Source organism: Porites lutea, chromosome 8 (assembly GCF_958299795.1).
Source record: "Porites lutea chromosome 8, jaPorLute2.1, whole genome shotgun sequence".
Lineage (NCBI taxonomy): Eukaryota > Metazoa > Cnidaria > Anthozoa > Scleractinia > Poritidae > Porites > Porites lutea.
In genome coordinates, this window is record NC_133208.1 from 20,028,532 (window position 1) to 20,050,360 (window position 21,829).

General features: G+C 40.5%; 2 protein-coding genes across 2 annotated transcripts in view; both read right to left on the reverse strand.

The window, feature by feature from the left end:
* The window catches only part of LOC140945321 (cubilin-like), a 70,090-nt gene that overhangs the window by 21,731 nt on the left and 26,530 nt on the right, over positions 1-21,829 (reverse strand). The gene's annotated exons all lie outside the window — the stretch shown is intronic.
* On the reverse strand, positions 11,466-20,014 carry LOC140945619 (uncharacterized). Its single transcript, XM_073394637.1, has 6 exons — positions 19,796-20,014; positions 15,364-16,273; positions 14,438-14,978; positions 13,732-13,928; positions 12,683-13,033; positions 11,466-12,153 (listed from the first exon to the last, which is right to left on the reverse strand). Exons 2-6 carry the CDS (start codon positions 16,266-16,268, stop codon positions 11,757-11,759), a joined length of 2,391 nt encoding a protein of 796 aa, XP_073250738.1. The 5' UTR covers positions 16,269-16,273; positions 19,796-20,014; the 3' UTR covers positions 11,466-11,756.

Here is a 21,829-nt window from a genome sequence, read left to right on the forward strand (position 1 = left end):
TAACGGCCGAAGGGCGTGATAAAGGTAGTTAGCTTGGCACTTTCTGGGTTTAGGACTATCTGATGAAACCCTGAGTTGGCATCAAGTTTGGAGAATACTGAGCCTTCTGTTAGGCTTCCCAGGGTCTCTTCAACTGTTGGCATTTGATAGACTTCTCGGCGGACCGCTTGGTTAAGCCTGGTAAGATCAACACATATCCGCACCCTGCCATCGGCCTTTGGCACTACCACAATCGGTGAACACCATTCTGTCGGCTCATCCACTGGTTCAATAACGTCCAGTTGTTCCATACGCTTGATCTCCTCTTGCACTTGCTTCATTAGTGGCAGTGGTACTCGCCTGGGAGTGGTCAAACAAAAGGGTGTGGCCCCTTCCTTCAATTGAATTGTATGCTCACCCTCCAATTTGCCAAGGCCTTGAAAAAGTGATGGGTACTGCTTGACAATGTCCTCCTTGGTCCCTGAGTGGAGTGGATGGCTATCAGGCATTTGATGGACAGCTTTAACACTGTATGTCCCAGGGATTTCATGGATAAGACCAAGACTTCGGATGGCGGGTATCCCCAGAAGCAACTTGGATGCCCCACTGACTACGTACACTCGTTCTTTAATGACTGTTTCGTCTTGTTGGAGGTTCATGACTGCACATCCAAGGGTCTTTAAAGGAACATCCCCTGCTCCGACAAGTTCTCTGTCAGATTTTGAAAGTGTTCCATATGAAGACTTGTAGATGTGCTCAGGCATCACAGACACTTGTGCTCCCGTGTCGATGCACCATGCCAGCGTCTCTTGGTCTTGAATCTTGAGGTTGACATGCCATCCAGGGTCGGACCTACTGGTCTGAGAGTTTATTGCTGGTTCGGCCTTGGAGGTGTTTGGACTAGTGGGTGTATAAACCCCTCCCACAAATGTGAGGCTAAAGTTATCCTCGGTTTCAAGAACTTCGTTGACCGTCCTTGGAGGTACACTCTTGCATATGATAGGGAAATGTCCCATTTTGTTGCACTTGCTGCATCGTGTATCTGCCGCTGGGCAGTTCTTCTTGCCAGGGGGGTGTCGGCGGTTGCAATACCCACAGTTCCGGCCATTTGTTTGGAAGGGCTTCCTCTTGAAGTCTCGCTGGTTCCTTTGCTCTGTATCTTGACCAGCATGAGGGTCTTGCCTGTTCCCTCGCGGTGTGACGCTCTCAATCTCTGCGGTTTTTGATTCGTGTAACTCACGTTTTGTTGCTTCCTTCAAAGACAGGATTTTCACTGCCTTTTCGAGTGAAAGGGCTGCTCCCTCGTCATAGAGTTTTAGCTTGTAATTGTCTTCCTTGCAGGAAAAGGTAAGTTTGTCTCTAACTGCTTGCTCATAGAAATCGGCTGGGAACTTGCACTCGGCGGCTCGTTCCTTGACAGTCACCACCCACGAATCAAAGGTCTGTGTGGGCTCTCGTTTAAGGTGAAGCCAAAATTTCTCTCGCAGCATGAGTTGAGGGTCCCGTTTTTGAAAGTATTCATCAAACTTTGCCACAACGGTCGCGTAGTTGTCGGAGTCTTCGGCTGGAAGTTTCTCTTCTCCTCCCGCGGGGTCGTCACGCTCAGGTAGGTAGGTGAAATTCGAGTAAATTTCCAAACACGGCTCGCCGATGTGGTTTAATAGCAGCCCCACTTTCATTTCATCGGGTTTCTTTGAAGCTCCAATTGCCTTGAGGTAAATTTCGAATTTTTGTTTCCATTTTCCCCACGAGTGAGCAGGATTTCCCATCGAAATTTCCAGCGGTTCCGGTGGTTTGGCGAATGGCATGCTTTCCGCCATCTTGTTTTGAACCACGTGCGTAGGATCCGCGTGAAGTTTGACCGGTCAATTCGTCAGTATTTGATCCGTTTCTCCGATTGGTTTGATCTCCGCAACTGTAGGCTAGTAGGAAGGTCACGCTTCTGACACCATGTTGAGTCCGAAGAGGTACAGAGACGACAGCATCAACACAACATACTTTAATACGATAGATTCATACAGCTCTCTCGAATGACAGCTCTCCCGCCGGTCAGCGGTCAGTTAGTACTTCATGTTACTACACTTCTACCCTTCGCATTTAAAGAATTTAACAAAGCTGACGACTACTGCAACAGCAACCTAAAAAGAACTATGCCAGCGATGGCTAAGCTTTCTTCTTTATTAACATGTTATTTCATCCATTTTTTATTACTAAATAGCACCAAACTCTTTTGTTAATGCGGACGACTTAATTACACTTTTGTGATCCGAGCAAGAACTACAAAATTGCCCATACTGAAAACAATTAATAACAAATACTGAAAACAATTAATAACAAAACTAAGTGGATGATTTTGTAACGATCCACACTGATTCCAAAAGATCAAGTAAAATATCAGTTTGTGGAAAGTTCACTTTAGTTTCATTTTCATTTTCTTAGTGAAATAAAGCTGCGATTTTCTTCGATTAGTTAATGTTTTTTCATTAAATATTTAATTTGAAATTAAAAATGGTTTGTTATTAATTATGGGAAGAATATTTGTTCAAACGTACAACCTTAACTGTGTTCAGAAGTTTCTTCTAAGTTCTCAACGAGTATAATCCAAGAGGGGCTTTCTTTCTTCCTTTTTGGACCAATGAGCACTGCCATGCCAATAACAACATCTAGCAGCTTGCTCCAAAAGGAAAAACAAAGCCCGGACGAACTGGGAGTAGAATGGCACCAATGACCAAAACAGACAGTGTAACCGGCACGGCAGCCAGCGCGCCAACCTCAAACCACTCCATGGTTTCCAGATAATATTTGTAAGGCCCGGTGATTGTGATGCCAAATGATATCAGGGTTGCCTTGGTAAGATTGATAATGGAAATTACTATCAAAGCAGTAAGGGACAATGTCTCGGCTCCGTTGGCCATTGGATCTCGAAATGGATTCTTTGATACATGGTGGAGCGCTATCAGAGTGCAAGCTGTAGCCATGGCGATCATTCGCAGCATTGGGCTTGTTATAAACGAGTGACAAGCTAGGAGAATGAATCTTCGGCCAATCAGCACGCTCTCCCAGTAGAGTGTCCCTTTATCGTCGCTCTTAGGTGGACGGAAAGGACCATGAAGTACTTCCATGACATCTTTGTTAACAACTTTTGCTTCAACAGACTCATTCCCAGGTTGTTTCTGGGCTTTCTTACGAAGCCAATAGACAAGAAATGGCAATGGAAGCACGCACGCAGCAAGAAATTCAGTCGCCGTTATTGAAGCCTTGTAAAGCTTGGATGATCCGAAGTAAAGAACAATAATGAAGGGGACAATAAACACCGCAATGCAGGCGAGAACGAGATACTGCCACCACTGCATGCATGTAACATTTGCATCGATAAAAAGCCGCATTTCAGATCCGATTGAGACAGAGGTCATCAGTTTGAGGCAAGTTTCAGCCAGTCTTTCGTAACCTAACAGCAACACTTCTATGATGACGGCCATGTAATGGAAAAGGGATGGCTTCTGGTTGCGCGTTATCATGTTGATAACACAATGGACGAAATAAATGAGAGCGATGTCAGCCATTGTCAAGAAAACGGTACCAGAAAGAACCAATTGCTTTGTCACAGATGTTAGCCCAGCAAAAGGGCAGCCCAAACCTTCATTGAGGGTGCGTAGTTTAAAGTTGAACGCGGCGGTAACTGCATACATGTATGGCACCTTTTTCAGAAGGCATTCTTTGCATCCAACAATCAAAAGTTCAGCAGCTTGATAGAAATAAAAAGTTATTTTTATGTAGGCGTTATCTGTGTGGGGATCGTGTTGATGTGACGCGCTGTCGTCCCGTTGGCTTTCTTTCTTTCTAAACCAAATAATCTGATTGACGAGAAAGCTTAGAGTAGGGGGTTTTCTTAATAGGTATAACGATAACATAATCGTTAATAAGAATGTCAATACCCAGAACCAATAGTTGTCACATTCTTCATCCTTACGACATTCTGGTGTGAAAAGAGTTACACTGTATCCTGGAATGCATTCACCACACAAAATTCCTCTTCTGTTCCCTGAGCAACTGTTATAACCGTTTGCGCCTGGGCCTGGACTTCGACAATAATGCTCTGGACAGGCAGTGAACGTCAGTGATGGTGGGTCAGATGAACCATTTAGATGACCCCAAAAGTTTGGTTTGGCTACTATATTTCTTTCGACACAATTGGCACCGAACGGGCATCGCTGACATTTTACTGTTCTGTTCAATATCAGTCCTCCAGAGGTTGCACGTGAAATGCTGTAAAAACCTGTAGGGCAGCGCAGGCAAGAGTACTTCAGAACAGTTACATTTATTAGACAAAAGCTACCATTGTATTCAGAGTGAGCAAAATGCGAAGAATTGTCCAGCAAAAGCCTGCAACCAGGGGGGCACTGAATGATCGAGTTATTATCCATGTGAACGGAACCTAGACTAGAGATGCCAGACACGGGATACACATCTTTTTCTATTATAAAAGAGTTCAACGTTGTATTTTGAGACCAACTGGTCCTCCACTAACTGAATGCACGAAGGCTGACTTTCGAAACGTCGTACCGTTAAATTTCACGTTTTTTACTGTCGAGCTGAATACACAGTCTAGAAAATCTACTTTTCCAGTTCCATCGGATAAGTAAACATGTCCAGAATGTTCAGAAGCAAAATTATTGACATCAGTATCCATATTCTCCAAACGATTCACTACACACTTCCCAAGGTGCTGACAAAGAGAATTTGTTTGATAATCAAAAGCTGCTTTAGTTGGTGATCATTTCCTCTATTCTCATTACCTTAATGTTTGATTCATGGGTGATTTTGTAAGGAGAAATTAGATGCTAGTCACTCAGGCTTTAACCCTTTAACTCCCAGAAGTGATTAACATGAAACTTCTCCCTAAAATATCCATACATATATCTAGCAAACATGTAATGAGAATATTCAAATTTCTCAGGTGAAAGTTGCTTTCTTGATCTAGCACCAAATTCTTGTACCTGATTTGCAAGGACATGTATGGCAGCTAGAAGGGAGAATTAACATTAAGATCTTGGGGATTAAAGAGTTAAAGGGTTAAGATTGTTGCTTTTATACTTGAATTTTATGGCAAAAATAGTGATCTATATAAAAAATTGAGTTTATAAAAATTGACTGCAATTTTTCTGTGACAATCACTGGCAGATTATATGATATGGCTTAAGGATATACTCTCTTTTTATTGAGCTGTTGACCCTTAAACCCTTAAGTGATATATAATATCCATACATTATCCAGTAAACAGGTCATGAGAATACTCAAACTAGTTGAAATCTTAATCTAACACCAAATTCTCATACCTAATTTACAAGGAAATATGTAGCAGTTAGAAGGGAGAACTGACAATCAGATCTTAGGGCTTAAAAGGGTTAAAGTGTGAATATATATTATTTCTGAACTTTTTGAATAAGTTGTTTTTGAATGACAAAGAATGATTTTCTCTTGAGTTTTGTATGCAACCTGTTTTAACCCTATTACTCCTGTGAGTGACCAAGACAGAATTTCTCTCAGAATTAGGAGAAGTACAAATTTGATGTGGGAGTTTAAGGGTTAAAGCTATTTTGAGTTAATCCCAAGTTCTCCCAGGCTAACAACAGGGTATTGCCATGATGCAAAATTAAATGTAAGCTATGGGTAAGGTTGTAATGTATATAGATATATTACATCTATTTTAAAATCAATGTCCTTGAAATCTGATTGGCTATATCACTGCGGTTTATTCATGAAACACAACATTTAATGCTCTAAATTGCATCCTTTTCCCAGGCAGTGAGAGAGCTTTAGTAAAACACAACACCCAATCAGATTTCAAGGCTCGGTTAAAGAAACCAATTAATTTCAGGAAAATAAAAGTCAATTTTGGTAACTTTTTACTAACCTGCTTAATGCTGGATAAGTAAAATAATTGAATAGACTAAGAAACCTGTATTTGAGCACTAGAATTCTGGGATTTCAAGAAGGATGTAATAAAGTGAAAATTATACTTCATGCCATGCAATTTTGGTCTGAAATGAAAAAATGAAAACCAACTCTTGCTGCACGCTTGTTCAATTTTGGAATCATGCTTATGATTTCAGTCCAAATTGCACCCCACTCAGTTCAATTACCATTATATATCCCAGCAAGCAAAGCAAGATACGTACCTGAAGGCAAACACTTGATGACATTTGAGAGTATAAGTTCCACTTTTTCAATTGGCCAGTCGTGAAGAATACGTGACAATATATACAAATCAGCCTTTGGCAGATCTGCTTGGAAGAAATTTCCTACTACGTATGAGATGTTTCGTTGATTGGGGTAATCTTCTAACGGGGGATGAAAATGATGGGCAGAGTCCACAACAGACTGCACTTCACACACTGTGATCTTCATGTTTGGGTAGTATTGGCATAAAGTGTAAGCCATTGTTCCCATTCCACCTAGGTGTTAAAAGAGAAATTTACAGAGTGAGAAAATTCATAAGAAGCAGTTTTCCTTTGTGGATGTGGAGCTGCCCTTGTAATCTGATGGTTCTGGGGATAAGCCCTTCACCCTGATACTTATGAGGTTGTTACTTACTTGCCATCTACTGCCTGCAAATCTAACTTGGGGTCAAGTCTTGAATATCTTTAGTTACAATGGACCTCGAAAGTCTCACTGAAGGAGTGGTCGACTACTTTATGAGTTTTGTCCCTGTCACTATCAGTATCATTGTTTAACATCATTTATTATTATTGTTGTTATTTTCAGTATTGTTGTTGCCGTCTTTGATGTTATACTGTTTCAGCTTTCAGCTGTCAGACAGTCAGACACCCCAAGCACTGATAGGGATAATTTTGTTTGATGCAGATCTGTCAGTGTATGGTGTTGAGAAGGGGGGGGGGATATGGGTAGCAGGTTGCTCTGCACCATTAGTTTTTCATAGCAGTGTGCGGGGGGGGCATTCAAGTGCTAGATGGGGAGGAGAGGGAAGGTTCTTTTCCTTTTAGCTATGCCATGCCCTGGTGCACAATTTTCCTGAACTAGGCTTACGCAAAGCTCCGAGTGAGATTAGTGAACAATTCGACCGTTATAATAAGTAGTTGTACGGTAATTATAATCTGCAAAATATATCCCACCTCCTAAGTCAGAACAATTTTCAAATGAACTTAAGTCAAACGCCGTCACCACGGCGTGACAGAAGTGCCGTGACGTGGAATGCATAGCAGATTGAAATCGTATGCGGTCCTCCTCGGTGTTATATGAAGATTTAAAAAAGTCCTCCGACGACAGGTTGAATGTTCTCATCCACTGATTCGATCCTTCACGAATTGCACTCTCTTAGTTCCCGAAGTTGGAATAGATCACTTCATTGGAGTGTTTTATAATTATGTACCCATAAACCGAATGGGGACTCGACTTTGTCAGAAACTGTTTTGCTATATTACTGTTTGAATACAGCCATGATCCATCTTGCTTAGTCTTTTCCAGCAATTCCAGAGCAACCAATGTGTCCATGAAGCAAGCTGTGGCATCAGCATTGGATCCAATCTTTGAAGACATGTCTGCGACCGACTGCGGAGCATCGGAATCTTGAAGGATATCGAAGATACCCAAATCACATGCTGCAAAAAAAGCACTTTGGATTCACGAAAAGCGTATATCAGATCATGCAGTTTATCTGGGAGTGGCAGAGGAACTGTAATATTTTTTCCAAAAAGCCGAAACTCGTGTAGTGTATATGTTACGGATGAGTTGCGGAATCCTCCACGCTCTGGTCGCCATGTTTGCATATCTCTTGAACATCGATGTCTTCACCATAACAAGCAAAGGAAACCACTCGATTCGCTCGTAATATTAAGAACATTAACCGTTTACATGTGAATTTAATTAGCATTAAATTAACCCGACAAGCGGTCAAAGTTCGGCCTATTTTCCTGTCACGGGCATGTGACGTAGCTGACCCCTTTCCTCAAAAAAAAAAAAGAAAAAAAAAAGAAAAAACCAAGGCGCCTCAAGATACTGAGCGTAGCATTGAAAGGAATTGTGCAGTTACATTAAACTGCAATGATTAATCAGTTCTATCAGCCGAAGAAATCACCATGAAAACTTGTAGTGTTGAAGAAACCGTGACGAAGGGTAGGAGCCCAGAAACCCTTGGATTTTTCTGGAAAAAACTGGAACTCGACCTCCTGATCTCCTCGTGTTTCTCATCGCCTGTTTCATCCCTCCTAAGTGCAACAGGTCGGTAAAAACAATTTCCATCTCCGCTGACATCGACTTCTCTCCTTTAAGGACGCATATTTTCAGCCGCCGTAATTTGTTTATCAAGAACGACAATAGATACGAAAACATGCTGTACACACTAAAAGATACAACTAAAATACGATACTGATTAATTTCCTGGCGATTTGTAGTTAATTTTGTGATATTTTATATATTTTTTGTGATATTTCATATATTTTTTGTGATATTTCGAGACCATTGGGCGACGTCAATTTCACAATAAACCTTACGTAAGGTAAGAACTTATTCTGTAGATTTTATCACGCATTTTATCGTTAATCATACAAAAACGTACGCTTCCCTTGAAAAAAGCACAACCTACATTATTAACGATTATCACCTTTATCTAATCAAAAGAATACCTATGGCCAACTCGTGCATAAAACACTTAACCTACAGATGAAACATGAATTTCAACTCGGGCGTTTCACTTGGAAAGCCCGGGTAATTATTGGTCTTGCAGCAATGCAAGGTTGCTCCTATTTCAAAAGGCAAAGTTCCGGAAAATCACAAAGAGATCCTCAAGTATGGTAAACATCCAACTCCACAGAATGATGAACTTATATATAACCTACAAAAAGAGCACAGAATAGTATCCTGCGTTTATCGAATTTACAAAATTCGATAAAAATTCAGCCGCTAGAATCCAAATCAAATCTTTCTTCGCCTGCACAAGCCAAATTCTACTATTTACCAATTCATGTCACGTTGCGCTTCACAGTAGCTCAATGAATATTTGCATTGTAACGCAATAATCTTTGTTTACAGGGTTTTCTTCAGCTTGTTTCTGATAGGTTTTCTGCCTCGAAACGAAAATATCTTAGAACGCTCTTAATTTGATCGCGAGTCTTTTTTGACAGAGTGAAATTAAAGATATGCGGAAATGAATTCCACAGGTTTTCTTTTTTCAGGAGAGCACAGGATTATTTGCTTCTAATCAACCCAGCCGCCAGTGTTTATCAAAATCGATAAGGATTTTACACATTCCAACTGGCTAGCTTTGCCATTTGACCATGCAGTGAAAAAAGAAACCCAGCCGGATTTTTTTTTGCCGGAATTTTTTTGGAATTACACAATCGAGTGCTAACTTAAACTAAGACTGAAACGTAGAGGTGCGTGAACAACGCGGGAAATTCCTGAGGAATTAACTTCCCGATAATTACTAAACGGTTTTGCTTTGTGCGAAATGCCTAGTTTTTCAGCAACGCGGATTTGATCGATGCGAAGTTCCAAGTTCGCTTAACCTGCAGAGCAGGCGTAATTTCGGCGAGCTTGCTTATCGCATGCCGCGCCTTTTGGCTGATGGGATTTTTCGGTCCTGAAGAAGAGGGCAATTCAATCGAGGTCCACCTACCGCATATTTTCTCTTAACCACCCTCTTTCGTTCGCGCTCATTCAATCTTCCGTTGTTCCTGTTTTGTTCACGCTTTTGGCGCTCTCCATGTAGGAAGTATGTGAAAAGACCCCTGCAAATTTCCCTTATTTCCAATACTGATTGCGACATTTCAAACTAGTTCAAATGAGTCCTCTACAGGACCAGAGCCGGAGCTCCTGGAATTTGAACTAATATACACCTAATACAGAAAGATGAGTGAATAATATGTAAAAAAATATACAGTTGCTACATAATGTCATTGCCTAAAACGGTGGAGCATCAATACTCTCCAATAATGGCGGATGTCTATGGATCCCAAATCTATGTGCTCCCTCGCAGTGGACTAGCGGACGGGGAGGACGAAGACGATATTATTGTAAAACTTGACAGCCTCAAAGCGTCTGGGAAAAAGCAGCCCCTAGTTTTCACGAATGGTTTTGAAAAACTAGGTCACAGCAATTCAAGGACTTCCTTACTATGTCTGCAAGACAAAGTCTTGGTATTGAAGGATGCTTCTATACCAGCGGATTGGAACTGAAGTACAAGCTTCAGAAGAAGAGGCTTTGAGAATGCGAGATCCCAAACGAAGTTGCTGATGTGAGTGCAGAACTTCAAACGGGGTCAGAAGAATTCTGCATCGAGGAAGCCAGAGCCATTCATGGTTTAGGTAAAGACGACTATTTTTACGTTGATCACTGATCGCATGAAGTGGAACTGTTGGAGTCCAGAGAGGCAGCGTCAGAAAAAAGAGAAGGGCAGAACTCACCGGAGCCTGAGAGCTTTGCTGACCGTATTCCTGATGTTAACCCACCGACCGAAAAAATCTCTTGTACCTCCCCCACGCCTTTCAAAAGTTAATAGAAACTCACAATGGCAGGTAAGATTGACTTATAAAGTGTACACCCACAGTTCCTTTTACTATTGTATGTTAAAATGTTCGACCATATAACCAGGAAGTTGATAGCATACTACATGTACATACGTACATACATATCTTAAGAAAGCAGTTTCCATTTCTTCGATACAGAACAATGCTTAGGGGAATTATGTTTTTCTGTCAAAGTAATCCAAATCTGACAATTCGTCTTTAATTTATTTGCGTCACTTTGAAAGAGTTGATTGTAATTCTCTGTCGCAAGATGGAGAAACGTGCATCTCTATGGATTATTTGTAAATTTTCGTGAAGCTTCAGCAACCAAATGAAAAAAAACCCGACATTTCAGGTATGTGTCTATGATCCTTTCCGTAATTTACTACCATCTCTTCTTTGTTGTCGAGCGCCGCTTTAAACAAGACACCTGACAAGACTACCGACACCTGACTGACATGATCGGGTCTATGGTGAAACTTTTATGTTGACATAGTCTGTGCTATTTGTATTTTTTAGAATATATATTTCTTTCATATTTCATGATACGTTTTAATGCATATAACCTGAGTTCCGCGTCTCTGCCGTTAAGGTAAGCACTCGGCTTGCGCATTCAGTTCTGTTTTTCTGTTGTATATCGCTGGCAATTATTATTTTTAATTGCTCCAGTAAAGTTTAAACGTCATTTTAAGTCATTTTACTTTATTTTAGTAATCAGTGTAGGTTATTTTCGATCATTTTAGGTCAAGACATCAGTCAAGGTTATTTCAGGTCATTTTAGGTCATTTTAGACAACACTCAAGGTCATTTAAGATCATATTTGGTCATTTTAGGCCATTCCTTGTTTTAGTAACTACTTTAATTTGATGCTAATTATATTCGCATGTAAGCGGCTAGTTACGAGCGAATCGGGTGAGGAAGCCCAAGAGATGTATTAAACTCTGGAGGAAAGGACGACAGAACACCAAAGACAAGGATATTTAATTTCTATTCAGCCTTTCTTGACGACTACAGTTAAGGATACGTTGTACAATACGTTGTTTTAAACGTTGTACAATATCAGGTCCACATAGTGATAAAAATAGAAATGAAGAAATCTTTCTGCTGTCTGAACAAGCCACCTCTATTTGCTATGGAACGATTTCCAATATTCCTAATCAATCAGTACTCAACAGACAAGCCAAACTTTTTTCTGCGTACATGTTTGGTTATTAAGGGGTTAGCCACATACACTCACACTCAGATGAGTAATAGTCACACCTCAAGGACATCGTGGTTATCCTTGAGAAATTCAGCAGCTTCCGCTTCGACGCATGCTCGGAAGCCTTCACGATGATAGGCGGAGAACATTAAAGGCGTGAAGAATTGATTAGCTGTACTATGATTCGGGAACTTGTGGCAGAGGAGCTCAGACAAACCGCTCAAATAGGACTTTTTGTTACAACATGCACAACAACAGAAGGTCAACTTGTCGACGTCTTCTTCGTTCAGAAATGGACTATTCCCCCAGTCACGTGCGTCCAGATGGAAACCAAACTCTTCCCAGGTTTTGACCTCGCTCTCTTCACCTTTTCGCGGATCTCTTGGCCGAATGAGCAAAATTTCGCCTTCACCAACTTTGTGGTCGTTTTCGTAGTATTCAACGTTAAATCTAGCGAAAAAAAAGAAACAATAGATTAAAAATTATTGTTTTGAAGCAAGAGATTATAAGCATGTTTGAATTTTAAGAGCCTCTAGCTTACATTGAATTTATGCCATTTAATTTATGTGGTGTAGAACGTCTTTCATCTTAAAAGAGAAAACGATGTAGTACTTTGACAAGATACAAAACTATAAAACGGGCAGTGATACACCAAGAAGGAAAAAAGATTAGCTGAAGATAACTGCAAATGGTGAACTCGGTCCAAGCTTCACACGATACACAAACCTTGGCATGGATCCGATAACCAAGAATAGACTCGCTATCCCAAATCAAAAGAAAAAAGTGGGACCTCATTTTTCTCTTGCGCCAACTCAAGGTCGTACTTCCCCTTATTCCCACCTCCCACTCGAAAAACCAGTGCTTTCCCTGATTGAGTGTAATCAGGTGTCGGTAGTCTTGTCAGGTGTCTTGTTTAAAGCGGCGCTCGACGACAAAGAAGAGGTGGTAGTAAATTACGGAAAGGATCATAGACACGTACCTGAAATGTCGGGGTTTTCTTTCATCTGGTTGCTGAAGCTTCACGAAATTCTCCAACAGGTCTGAAATGACGTCACGACCGCCCTGGCCAATAAATGAACAGTTCAGGTCTCTACGAGCCAGCATCAGTGCTTTCAGTAGTTCTTCTCCATAAGTCTTCTCATTGGAATAGTAACTGCCATCCACCACAATAATTTTCTTGAGTTTCTTCTTTAACAATGGCAAAATGGCAAGATTTTCCACGTGGCCTCCATCGCTAAGTAGCATGACGGGAGGAGGCATGGGTCCGATGTTGTCAATGTTAAGGCCTTCTCTCAAGAACTTCACAAAGGAAACGTGCACGATGAACCACCTAGGTTAGAAAACATAATATATATTTGTTTAAAGCGGGTAATTTTCCAAAGAAACTGTGATGCTGCATCGGTGGTGGGTATTACAAGATGATTTGGTTTTGTCAACTGAGTTGATAATGTAAATGGGCCACCATAAAGAGATTCTTCGGTTCGAGCGTTAGCTCATCGTCAGAGCCAAATATATACATATAAAGAAGGACAGTTTATCTGAAAAATGGTCTTTTCCAAACTGTGAGTGACCGAGAATTTTACCACTCTCCGTGATTCGAGTGGGCTCAAGTCGTGTGACGATTTACAAAGTAAACACAATGATCATATATTTTATATATAATTACAGAAAGCTTTCATTTCAATTAACTTCTGATCAGGATTAACCTGGTCACCATAATTGAGGAATGGACGTTTTGGGTTTCTTTATCTTATCATTTAGAGTGACTCCAGTGGAGTGCCAAAGGAATACAAGAATTTCTTTGGTTTTACTCAAAACCCTGGACCACCTTCTGAACCAAACAGCTAGGAAGACCAATGTTGTCCTGCTCATTTTTCCTGCCCTTGAGGCTGATTGCATTGAGCAATTTACCACGAGCTCTTCCGTGCTCCTCCGGATATTTTCCATTGTTCAGATTGGCTTTTTTGACTATTTTGATGTGGGTCTATCCACAGCATCGTAAGGTGCTCATATTTATACAATCCTTACCTGGCTATCTTCCCCCATAAGTTTGGGTTCGGAGCTCCTGTATCAGCGAGAGCTCCAATACAAGCCAACATGAGGTGAATTGCAAAGAATGTGAATACTCCCGCTTTAATTGACCACACATGTCCTTCGCTATAGTAAACCGCTGGTACAGCGATCAATGGAAGACCACGGAGAATGTTGATGAGAATTGGGAGGAGCTGTTGTAGAGAGAAAAAGATACATGCAAGCCTAAAGCATTAATTAATGACAGAGTCAAGGAGGTTACCTTACTGTTACTCTGTTTAAACATGATATGTACTTGCCGAGGAAATATCATGCTTAGGGATCAGTCATTATTTATCAGGGGTTGGTAGATTTTGGTAGTATCACAATAACGTTTACCAGATCTTCCCATAAGGCTCTGTAACATTCTCTGACAGGCAATGTTTGTCCTTTATAATCAGTTGGCAACGACCGATCTCTCCACAGTTCCCCCTGAAAACCCTGTGATTCCATAAAAATCTTGCCTCCCCCCTAAGCTTCCCCCTCCTCTTCCGTCAGAGCAGCTGATCTCAACTGCACTGAGGTACGCAAAGCATGGTATGTCCTTTCCAAACGAATATCATGCTTAGAAAGAAACTCCCTGAGAAGACCATAACTCTCAGCAGTCCTTCAGTAGTTATTGTAAGATGTAACTTTTCTGATCCCTGGTTGAGCAACCTCTTACCTTCATGAGCCATCCCTCCTTTTTAATTGCCTCGAGGTTGCTGATCACTGTGGCTCCCATTTCGAGTCCAAGAATCGTGGCAACGCGCAATTCCTTAAGGTTATCACCGTACCCGGAAATTGCTGCTGCAGACGTTGCCATGGCGTCTGACAACTCTATATCTCGAGGCCTCAGCCTATCCTTGAATGGATCGACAGTCGATGGACCTCGATCTAAGCGCTCTATTGTGGTAGGCGACATTGTCAGGAGATCATCATCCGTGTCAGAATCTGCCTCTTCCTTCCAGCTGTGGATGGTGATGTTTGATATATATTCAGGCTCTAGGCCTCTGAGATCTGCCAGGTTCAAAGATCTTTTCTTTACTGGCTCAATGTCATCCGCCAAAGAATTAAAGCTACCTCTCTGTTCTCTGTGACCAGAATCCCGCTTCTGTTTTCTCTTCAGACATGTCCACAAAGGGCAGAAAATCTCCTGGAGTATTTCCAGACATCCCTTGGTAGCTAAATTTTCCTTTGAGTAAAATGCCTTCTGAAGTCTCCATCTGCAAAGGGGTAGAGTTAAAAGTGATTAAGTAAGTAATCATTCTGCGGATAAGGTATACGCGGTTGCCTAATTGTTAGTGCGCTAAACTTCTGGAGATCGAGAGGTCTAGGTTCGAGACCTGGCCTGGTCAGTGTGGTGTGTTCTTGGGCAAAACACTGAACGCTTACGGTTCCTCTCTCCACACCGGAGTAAAAATTGGTATCAACGAACTGTCAAGGAAGCTTGATGAAATTCTTGAGGGGGGGAGGGGGGGAGAGGAGGGTTAGTAATACTTCTAGTTATGCCAAGATAGCCGGGTAAGCTTCGGCTGGGAGGACCACTTGGCCGCAGTACCGACCCTACCTTTCTTTTCTGCGGATAAACATTACCTTTTTGAGTCTTACCTGTTGAAGATATGGACGAGCCTCTTCCTTGATTGTGCCAGGTAGGGAACAAACCACATGATAAACCCAGAGGCAAAAAGCAGCCCATTAAACAGCCCATCAGAATACACAACACCAACAACCTTGGCTTTGTACACTTTCCAGTAGATGATGTAAGAGTAGAGATAGATTAGAATGCCGTAGGACGTTTTGTCCCGCAACAGAGGTAGGACGAACCATAGTACCACACCAATTACTACAATGATCGCCCGACTCCACAGGGGGATTTTAATGAAAAAATCGTTGATTGCAAATGGGAGGAAAGTAAGAGAAAGAAGTAAGAAGGAAATTATTGAGAAAAGTCTGAAATATTTAGACTTCCTCCTAGATAACCATTCCGACAGAATGTAGGAGATGACAAATGACATGACCAGAACCGTAAACAGGGAAATCTTAGAGAAAACTACGTTTTCTGGACATGGAGTACGGGTTGGTGCAAACTGGTCACAATCCACTTTGGCTCGAAGTAACTTTCCGAAAAGGTAATCGATGATGAAGGCAAGTGGAAATGCGTATGATCCATATATGACAATCGGTTCAATGAAGGTGACAGTCAGTACGAGGAGGAACATTACAATTGTATCAACGATTCCTTGACGTGGCTTCTCCCAGTTACAAAAGTAACCTGCTCTTTGTCGCATGTTGTCAAAGAACTCTTCATGCCATTCTTCGCTGTCCACTGTTTTCTTCTCTTTTCTGTATTTCCAATCCAGAAAGGATGTGCCTGTGTAACCACCCCCTGACACGCAGCTCAGGTAGTCTACTTTTGCTTTATCCTTTAGTAGCCTGCGCAGGACTCCAGAGCATAGTGCTGCAGACCGAATGCCACCACCAGAAAAAGCCAAACCAGTTTTTTTAGATGTCATGTTGTCTGAAAGTTTACAAAGTTATTTTTAATAAACAAACATATGAAAACATACAAACATATGAAAATCATATGTGTACACTGCGGTTGAAGAAACGAATACAGAGTCGATCCTCGCAGTTATGAACACTACTGAACTTGTAGTTGAAATAAATTTCATCTACTAGTTCAGTAGTGTTGATAACTGCGAGGATCGATTCTGTATAAGTTATTTTTAGTTCCAAACATTAACAGAACCGTACCAGTTTTTAGATCCAAACTTGTAGGATCTACGCATAACACTTTTAAAACTGGTTTTACCCCTTCGGATTTTTAGAAAAAAATCTCCTCCCTCCTTAACAGATTTGCAGTTGACTGATTTACGTATGGCTCATCAAATATATTGTTCTTTTGGGGTTAAATTTCACAAAACGAAGTACACCTGTACCTATTTGTATCAAGTCCAAATTCGTACGATGCCAAATATTGCTTTCGGTTATATGGAACGCTAACACTGTCTTAAGTGATTTCCCATCATTATATGCGGTGCATTGTTCATTATATGCGGTGCATTTTGCATTATATGCGGTGAAGTTTTCATTATATGCAGTGCTTTGTTTATTATATGCAGTGCTTTGTCCAACATATGTGGTGCTTTTTACATTATCCGCGGTCCTTTTGTCGTTATATGCAGTGCTTTCGTTATTATTTGTGGTGCTTTCGTCATTATATGTGGTACTTTGGTCATTATATGAGGTACTTGTTATGTTATATGCGGTGCTTTTGTCATTATATGCGGTACTTTCTTCATATTGTGGATGAGGTCGAGATTCGACGGGGAACTGGGTAAGAGCTTATAAAAACCCACAATGCAATGGGTGCCGAGGATCCGCCATTTTGTTTCCAGGGCTCGAACGGACATCATGGATTCAATTTTAAACCAGTTGAGCTCGGGAACCCTCTCAGAGAACTTTTCTAATGAAAGGATAAACCCAGGAGTGGCATTATCTATGAAAGATAGCGATTTGGCCGGCCTAGGAGTGAACACAATTCGTGACCGTATTCGACTCAGAGAACTGTGCACAAACTATGTTGCTGCACCACATACAATATAAATATAAATAGTACCTCATATAAAAAGTACATAAATATAAATATTAAGTAAATAGAGTGGTTTTCGTTTGAGTGTCGTAAAACCAAAACCAAAGTAATTACTCTGGCCAATCACATAGGACACAGACAATACATTGAACCAATCAAAACTCGAAGTAATTACATGTGGCTGACGCAAAGCGCGGGAAAATGCATGCGAGCGCGTCACAATTGGCTTTGGTTTTACTTCTGATTGGATGAAAAGGTGGCGCGAATCTTTTAAGCCAATCGCATCGTGTAGAAAGTGCAAAACCAATTACTTTTCGACACTCAAATGAAAACCGCTCTATAAGTAAATATAAAAAGTGCGTCACATACTGACCAGAGCATACAATGACAAAAGCATCGCATGTAATGTAAAAAGCACCACATATATTGGACAAAGCATTGCATGTAATGTAACGCTTATGATGGAAACTTCACCGCATACAATTCAAAAAGCACCGCATTTGATGCCAAATGCACCGCATATAATGAAAAATGCACCGCATATAATGATGGGAAATCACCTTCAGGCCCTTACGAGCCTGAATTTTTTTTTTTCAGGCTTTATAGTATACATGAAAAAATTACTCAGTTCTGACTGGTTAAGATAAATGCAGTTTTCAGGTAATCCAATGCAGAAGAGGGTTAGTTCCGTGCAAAGAAGTAACAAACCAGACATTCTGATTGGTCAATAATCAAAGAAACTCACAGATAGCCAGTGAAATGCGAACCTTGGATGTCGCAACATTTGGATACACTAAAAATTTGCGAGCGAAACAATGGCGGGTGTTTTAAGTAGGTTTTCTTTTGCCACCGCAACAACGATGCAGCTCTAACAACGAAAACACTGTAAAAAGAACTGAATTTTGGTTTTCGGTTTGGAAAAAGTGTTGTTTAGAGAAGGGAATTGCCAAGGAAATCGAAAATTACGAGCTTAATCAGCTTAACACTTTGCTCGAGCAATTCTACGCCGAAGTTAAAAACAAACATGGTTCAACCTCGCAAACGACCATCCCATTTCATCGAAGGTGACTCGGACACAGACTGAACAATTCCTTAAACTGTTTAGCCAGACTTTGAACTTTTTTGCGCCTTAAAGATGTGAAAATATCATTGTATATTATTGTTTTGATCGTACACGGAACGCACAAATTTGAATAAATTATTTTTCCATTTGATGCATGCGCGTGCTTTGCTTCTATGATAAGCTATCTCGTATTTTTTCATGAATGCTATTAATACGTAATGACATGATTTTTCTTGTGCAATTTGGAATAAATGAGCACTTGTTAATTTTTTTCAAAGACCACAAATTGCACTCGCCCCACGGGCTCGTGCAATTTTGTTAGTCTGGAAAAATTTACTTAAATTGCACTCGAAATCATGTGATTACGTATACTTATTTCAACTACTAGTTCAGTAGTGTTCATAACTGCGAGGATCGCTTATATTCGTTTCTTCTACCGCAATGCATATATATGATTTAAATATATTTACAATCACATGAGACAGTGTTGGCATTCCATAGGGTTAAGTCTTACCTTCTCTTTTATTTGGCGAACACTAATATAACACGAGTGTATTGTATATGGGCCGTCTTAGCCTTTTATCTGCTAGAAGTGTTTAATATGTAACTCCTCCCCATGATGTCAATACTTTATCCGACAAACAGGAAATGAGAATACTAAGACTTATAGATGTTATCTTGATCTGACACCAAATTCTTGTAATTAATTTACAAGAAAATGTGTAGCAGCTAGAGGGGAGAATTAACAATCAGATCTTGGGAGTGAAAGGGTTAATCGAGTTTTTTTTTTCGGCAAGGAAGACACCAATCGAAACTCCTTCTTCAAATTGTCGAAGACGAGAGAAAGTTTACCTTTGTCGACGGTGAACAAAGAGTAGAGACGTGAAATAAAATTTTAGCGCGCAATGCAGTCGTTGAGATATGGGATTTACTCAAACATAAAAGATAGACAACAGATATGGATCGTCTGTTCCAGAACACAATTTCTACAAAATTAAATTAATTCAAACTTCTGGGTGAGTGCGTCATAATTACCAAACGGAAATTGTGACACGTCATCAGCGCGCCGTTGTGCACGCGTTACTTTAGATAGCGAAAAAATGCAGAATTTCAAAACTTCTCGAAGGGGACCATCAGCAATGAGAGCCGAGAGATACAGTACTTTGCTTTCTTGTGTCTCAAACAATTTCAGTTTTTTAAAAATTAAAGTCATGGCGACCAGATCAGGACACTGAGATGAATGCTTTCAATTTCTGTTAGCGCTGTTGATCTTGTGGAATTAACGGGTTTATGAGGATGGGTATTTTATGTGGAAAGGAAAAGGGAAAGAGCTTTGCATGATTTGAAAGTGCTTTTCCTGATAAATAAACCTGAATCATACATACCGTTCCTGTATCGGCAGACGTGATACTGTACCAACCAGCTTTCCAAACAACCGGGACTGACTCTGTTCACCGTTCGGAAATATAAACAAATATGTGGAAACGGCTGTCACTGACCGGACGCCAATGCGATAATATTCCGCATTCCAAATGAAAGGAGCAGTGACTGACAACACTCAAAGTAAATACTTCCTGTCATCGCTTTTTACATAGGCATCGACTGTCGATCACGTCCGTAACCTTTGGAAAACAAGAATCACTTCGTGAATTTTACCGGGGCCACTTTTGTCTTGGCAACCCACGTGGAAGGGTCGTTTTCATCAACAAGTTTGTAGGGCGACATGAAAATCTTTTTTATTGCAAATATTCTTTAGAGATGAAAACAAGGTGTAATGAATAATGTCAACTCCCAATCCTAGGCTGTCAAGTTACGCAGTTTTTCTCACGTGTTCAGATCGATTACGTAATAATAAGATATTTCTTAGCAACAAGAATCCAAAGTAGCTAAACATACAAATTGTACATCAACGTCTAATGAATAATGTGAAAAGACAAAATGTTAGGGAATCCCGCATTTTGAACAGTTGAGAATTTGCGCATCTCGCTAACGTAAATATCGCGTGACAAAGGTTATTTGAAAATATTTTGTTTTGTTGCTTCATAAGTCAAAGCAGTGATAGACTTCCTCCTAATGAGTTTTAATTGTTTGTCGAAAAATATTTGGCGAAGTTTCCTGTGGAGAGTGCGAATTGTAAGGTATTGAAACGCATAAACAAAGCTTGGCGCATGCAAGTTTAATAAGTTAAGATTTTTGCTTTGTCGTAGTGTACACAGTTCTACGTCCACCAAGCTTTGTCATCGCTAGGATGAATACTGTAACAATATTTTGCAATAGACAGGGATCTCATTTATTGATAAGTGGTAAATACAGTCGCATTAAACCATTCCGTGTGCAAACTAATCGAATTGATATTTACATGGTTACAGTTGTTGCTCCCTACTTCAAATTTCTGAACCAGCGATATATCTCAGCGAACACTCCCAAAAGTAACGAGCCAGCGATATATCTCAGTCAGCGATATATCCCTAACAATGTAACTTTGAAAACACAGAAACGCGTTGCATTTTATGACCGTATAATGCACAAAGGAGATGGTTTTTCAGCAAAAACTCTTGGGAAAAAGCTATTTCATTGTCAAAATGACTGCTCCAGCCATGGTCCGGCCGGCCAGTTCCGACTTTTGGAAAGCACTCTTAGTGTCTTTACCCTTACACAAAATGCTTGACTTGTAGAGTTATGAAGAAGATACATGCATCAAGCCAATTTCATCAGGAAGCACAAACCATAATAATTCTTGGTGATTTATGCAGTCACAGCATCATTTTAACCTTGAAAAAGTTGGCCAAGTTTCAAGCCATGATCATCTTTGTCATACATAGCAAGAGGTGATGGGAAACAGTCCCAATGCCTCAATTAAGTTTTAAATAACAAAACTGGAGCATTATTTTTGGAACTTAATTTAAGCCAAGACACATTTAAGCCTCTCAAAGAACAAAATATAGCATAGCATAACCTAGCCCTTTTAAAGCAATATAAAATGCCTTTCTGGAAAAGATGTTCACAAAGTTCTAATAATTATTATTGTTATAAATGATTATGCGTTACTGACCAACATTCAGTCAAGATGCCTGGATATTGGCCAAGCTCTTTTTTTGTGAGGCCAATACCCAGCTATCTTAACCAAACAAGCTTGATTGGTTTGCGCACTTGAGTAGCCAATTAGAACACAGGATTTGCTTCATCTTGCCCACTCACGGATTCAACCATAAAACTGTAATAAATAATTATGCTTTATTGACCGGGTGTGAGGTTAAGATGGCTGGATATTTGTGTCTTTATTGACCCTGCCTTCCTTTGCAAGGCTGTGCTCTAAGAAAAATTGAAGGCAGCCCAGCACTCTGAACTTTTAAAATCCAGTGTGCCCAGCAAATCATTTCTATGAAAAAGCAAAGATTTTCTAGTCACCTGAGAACAAA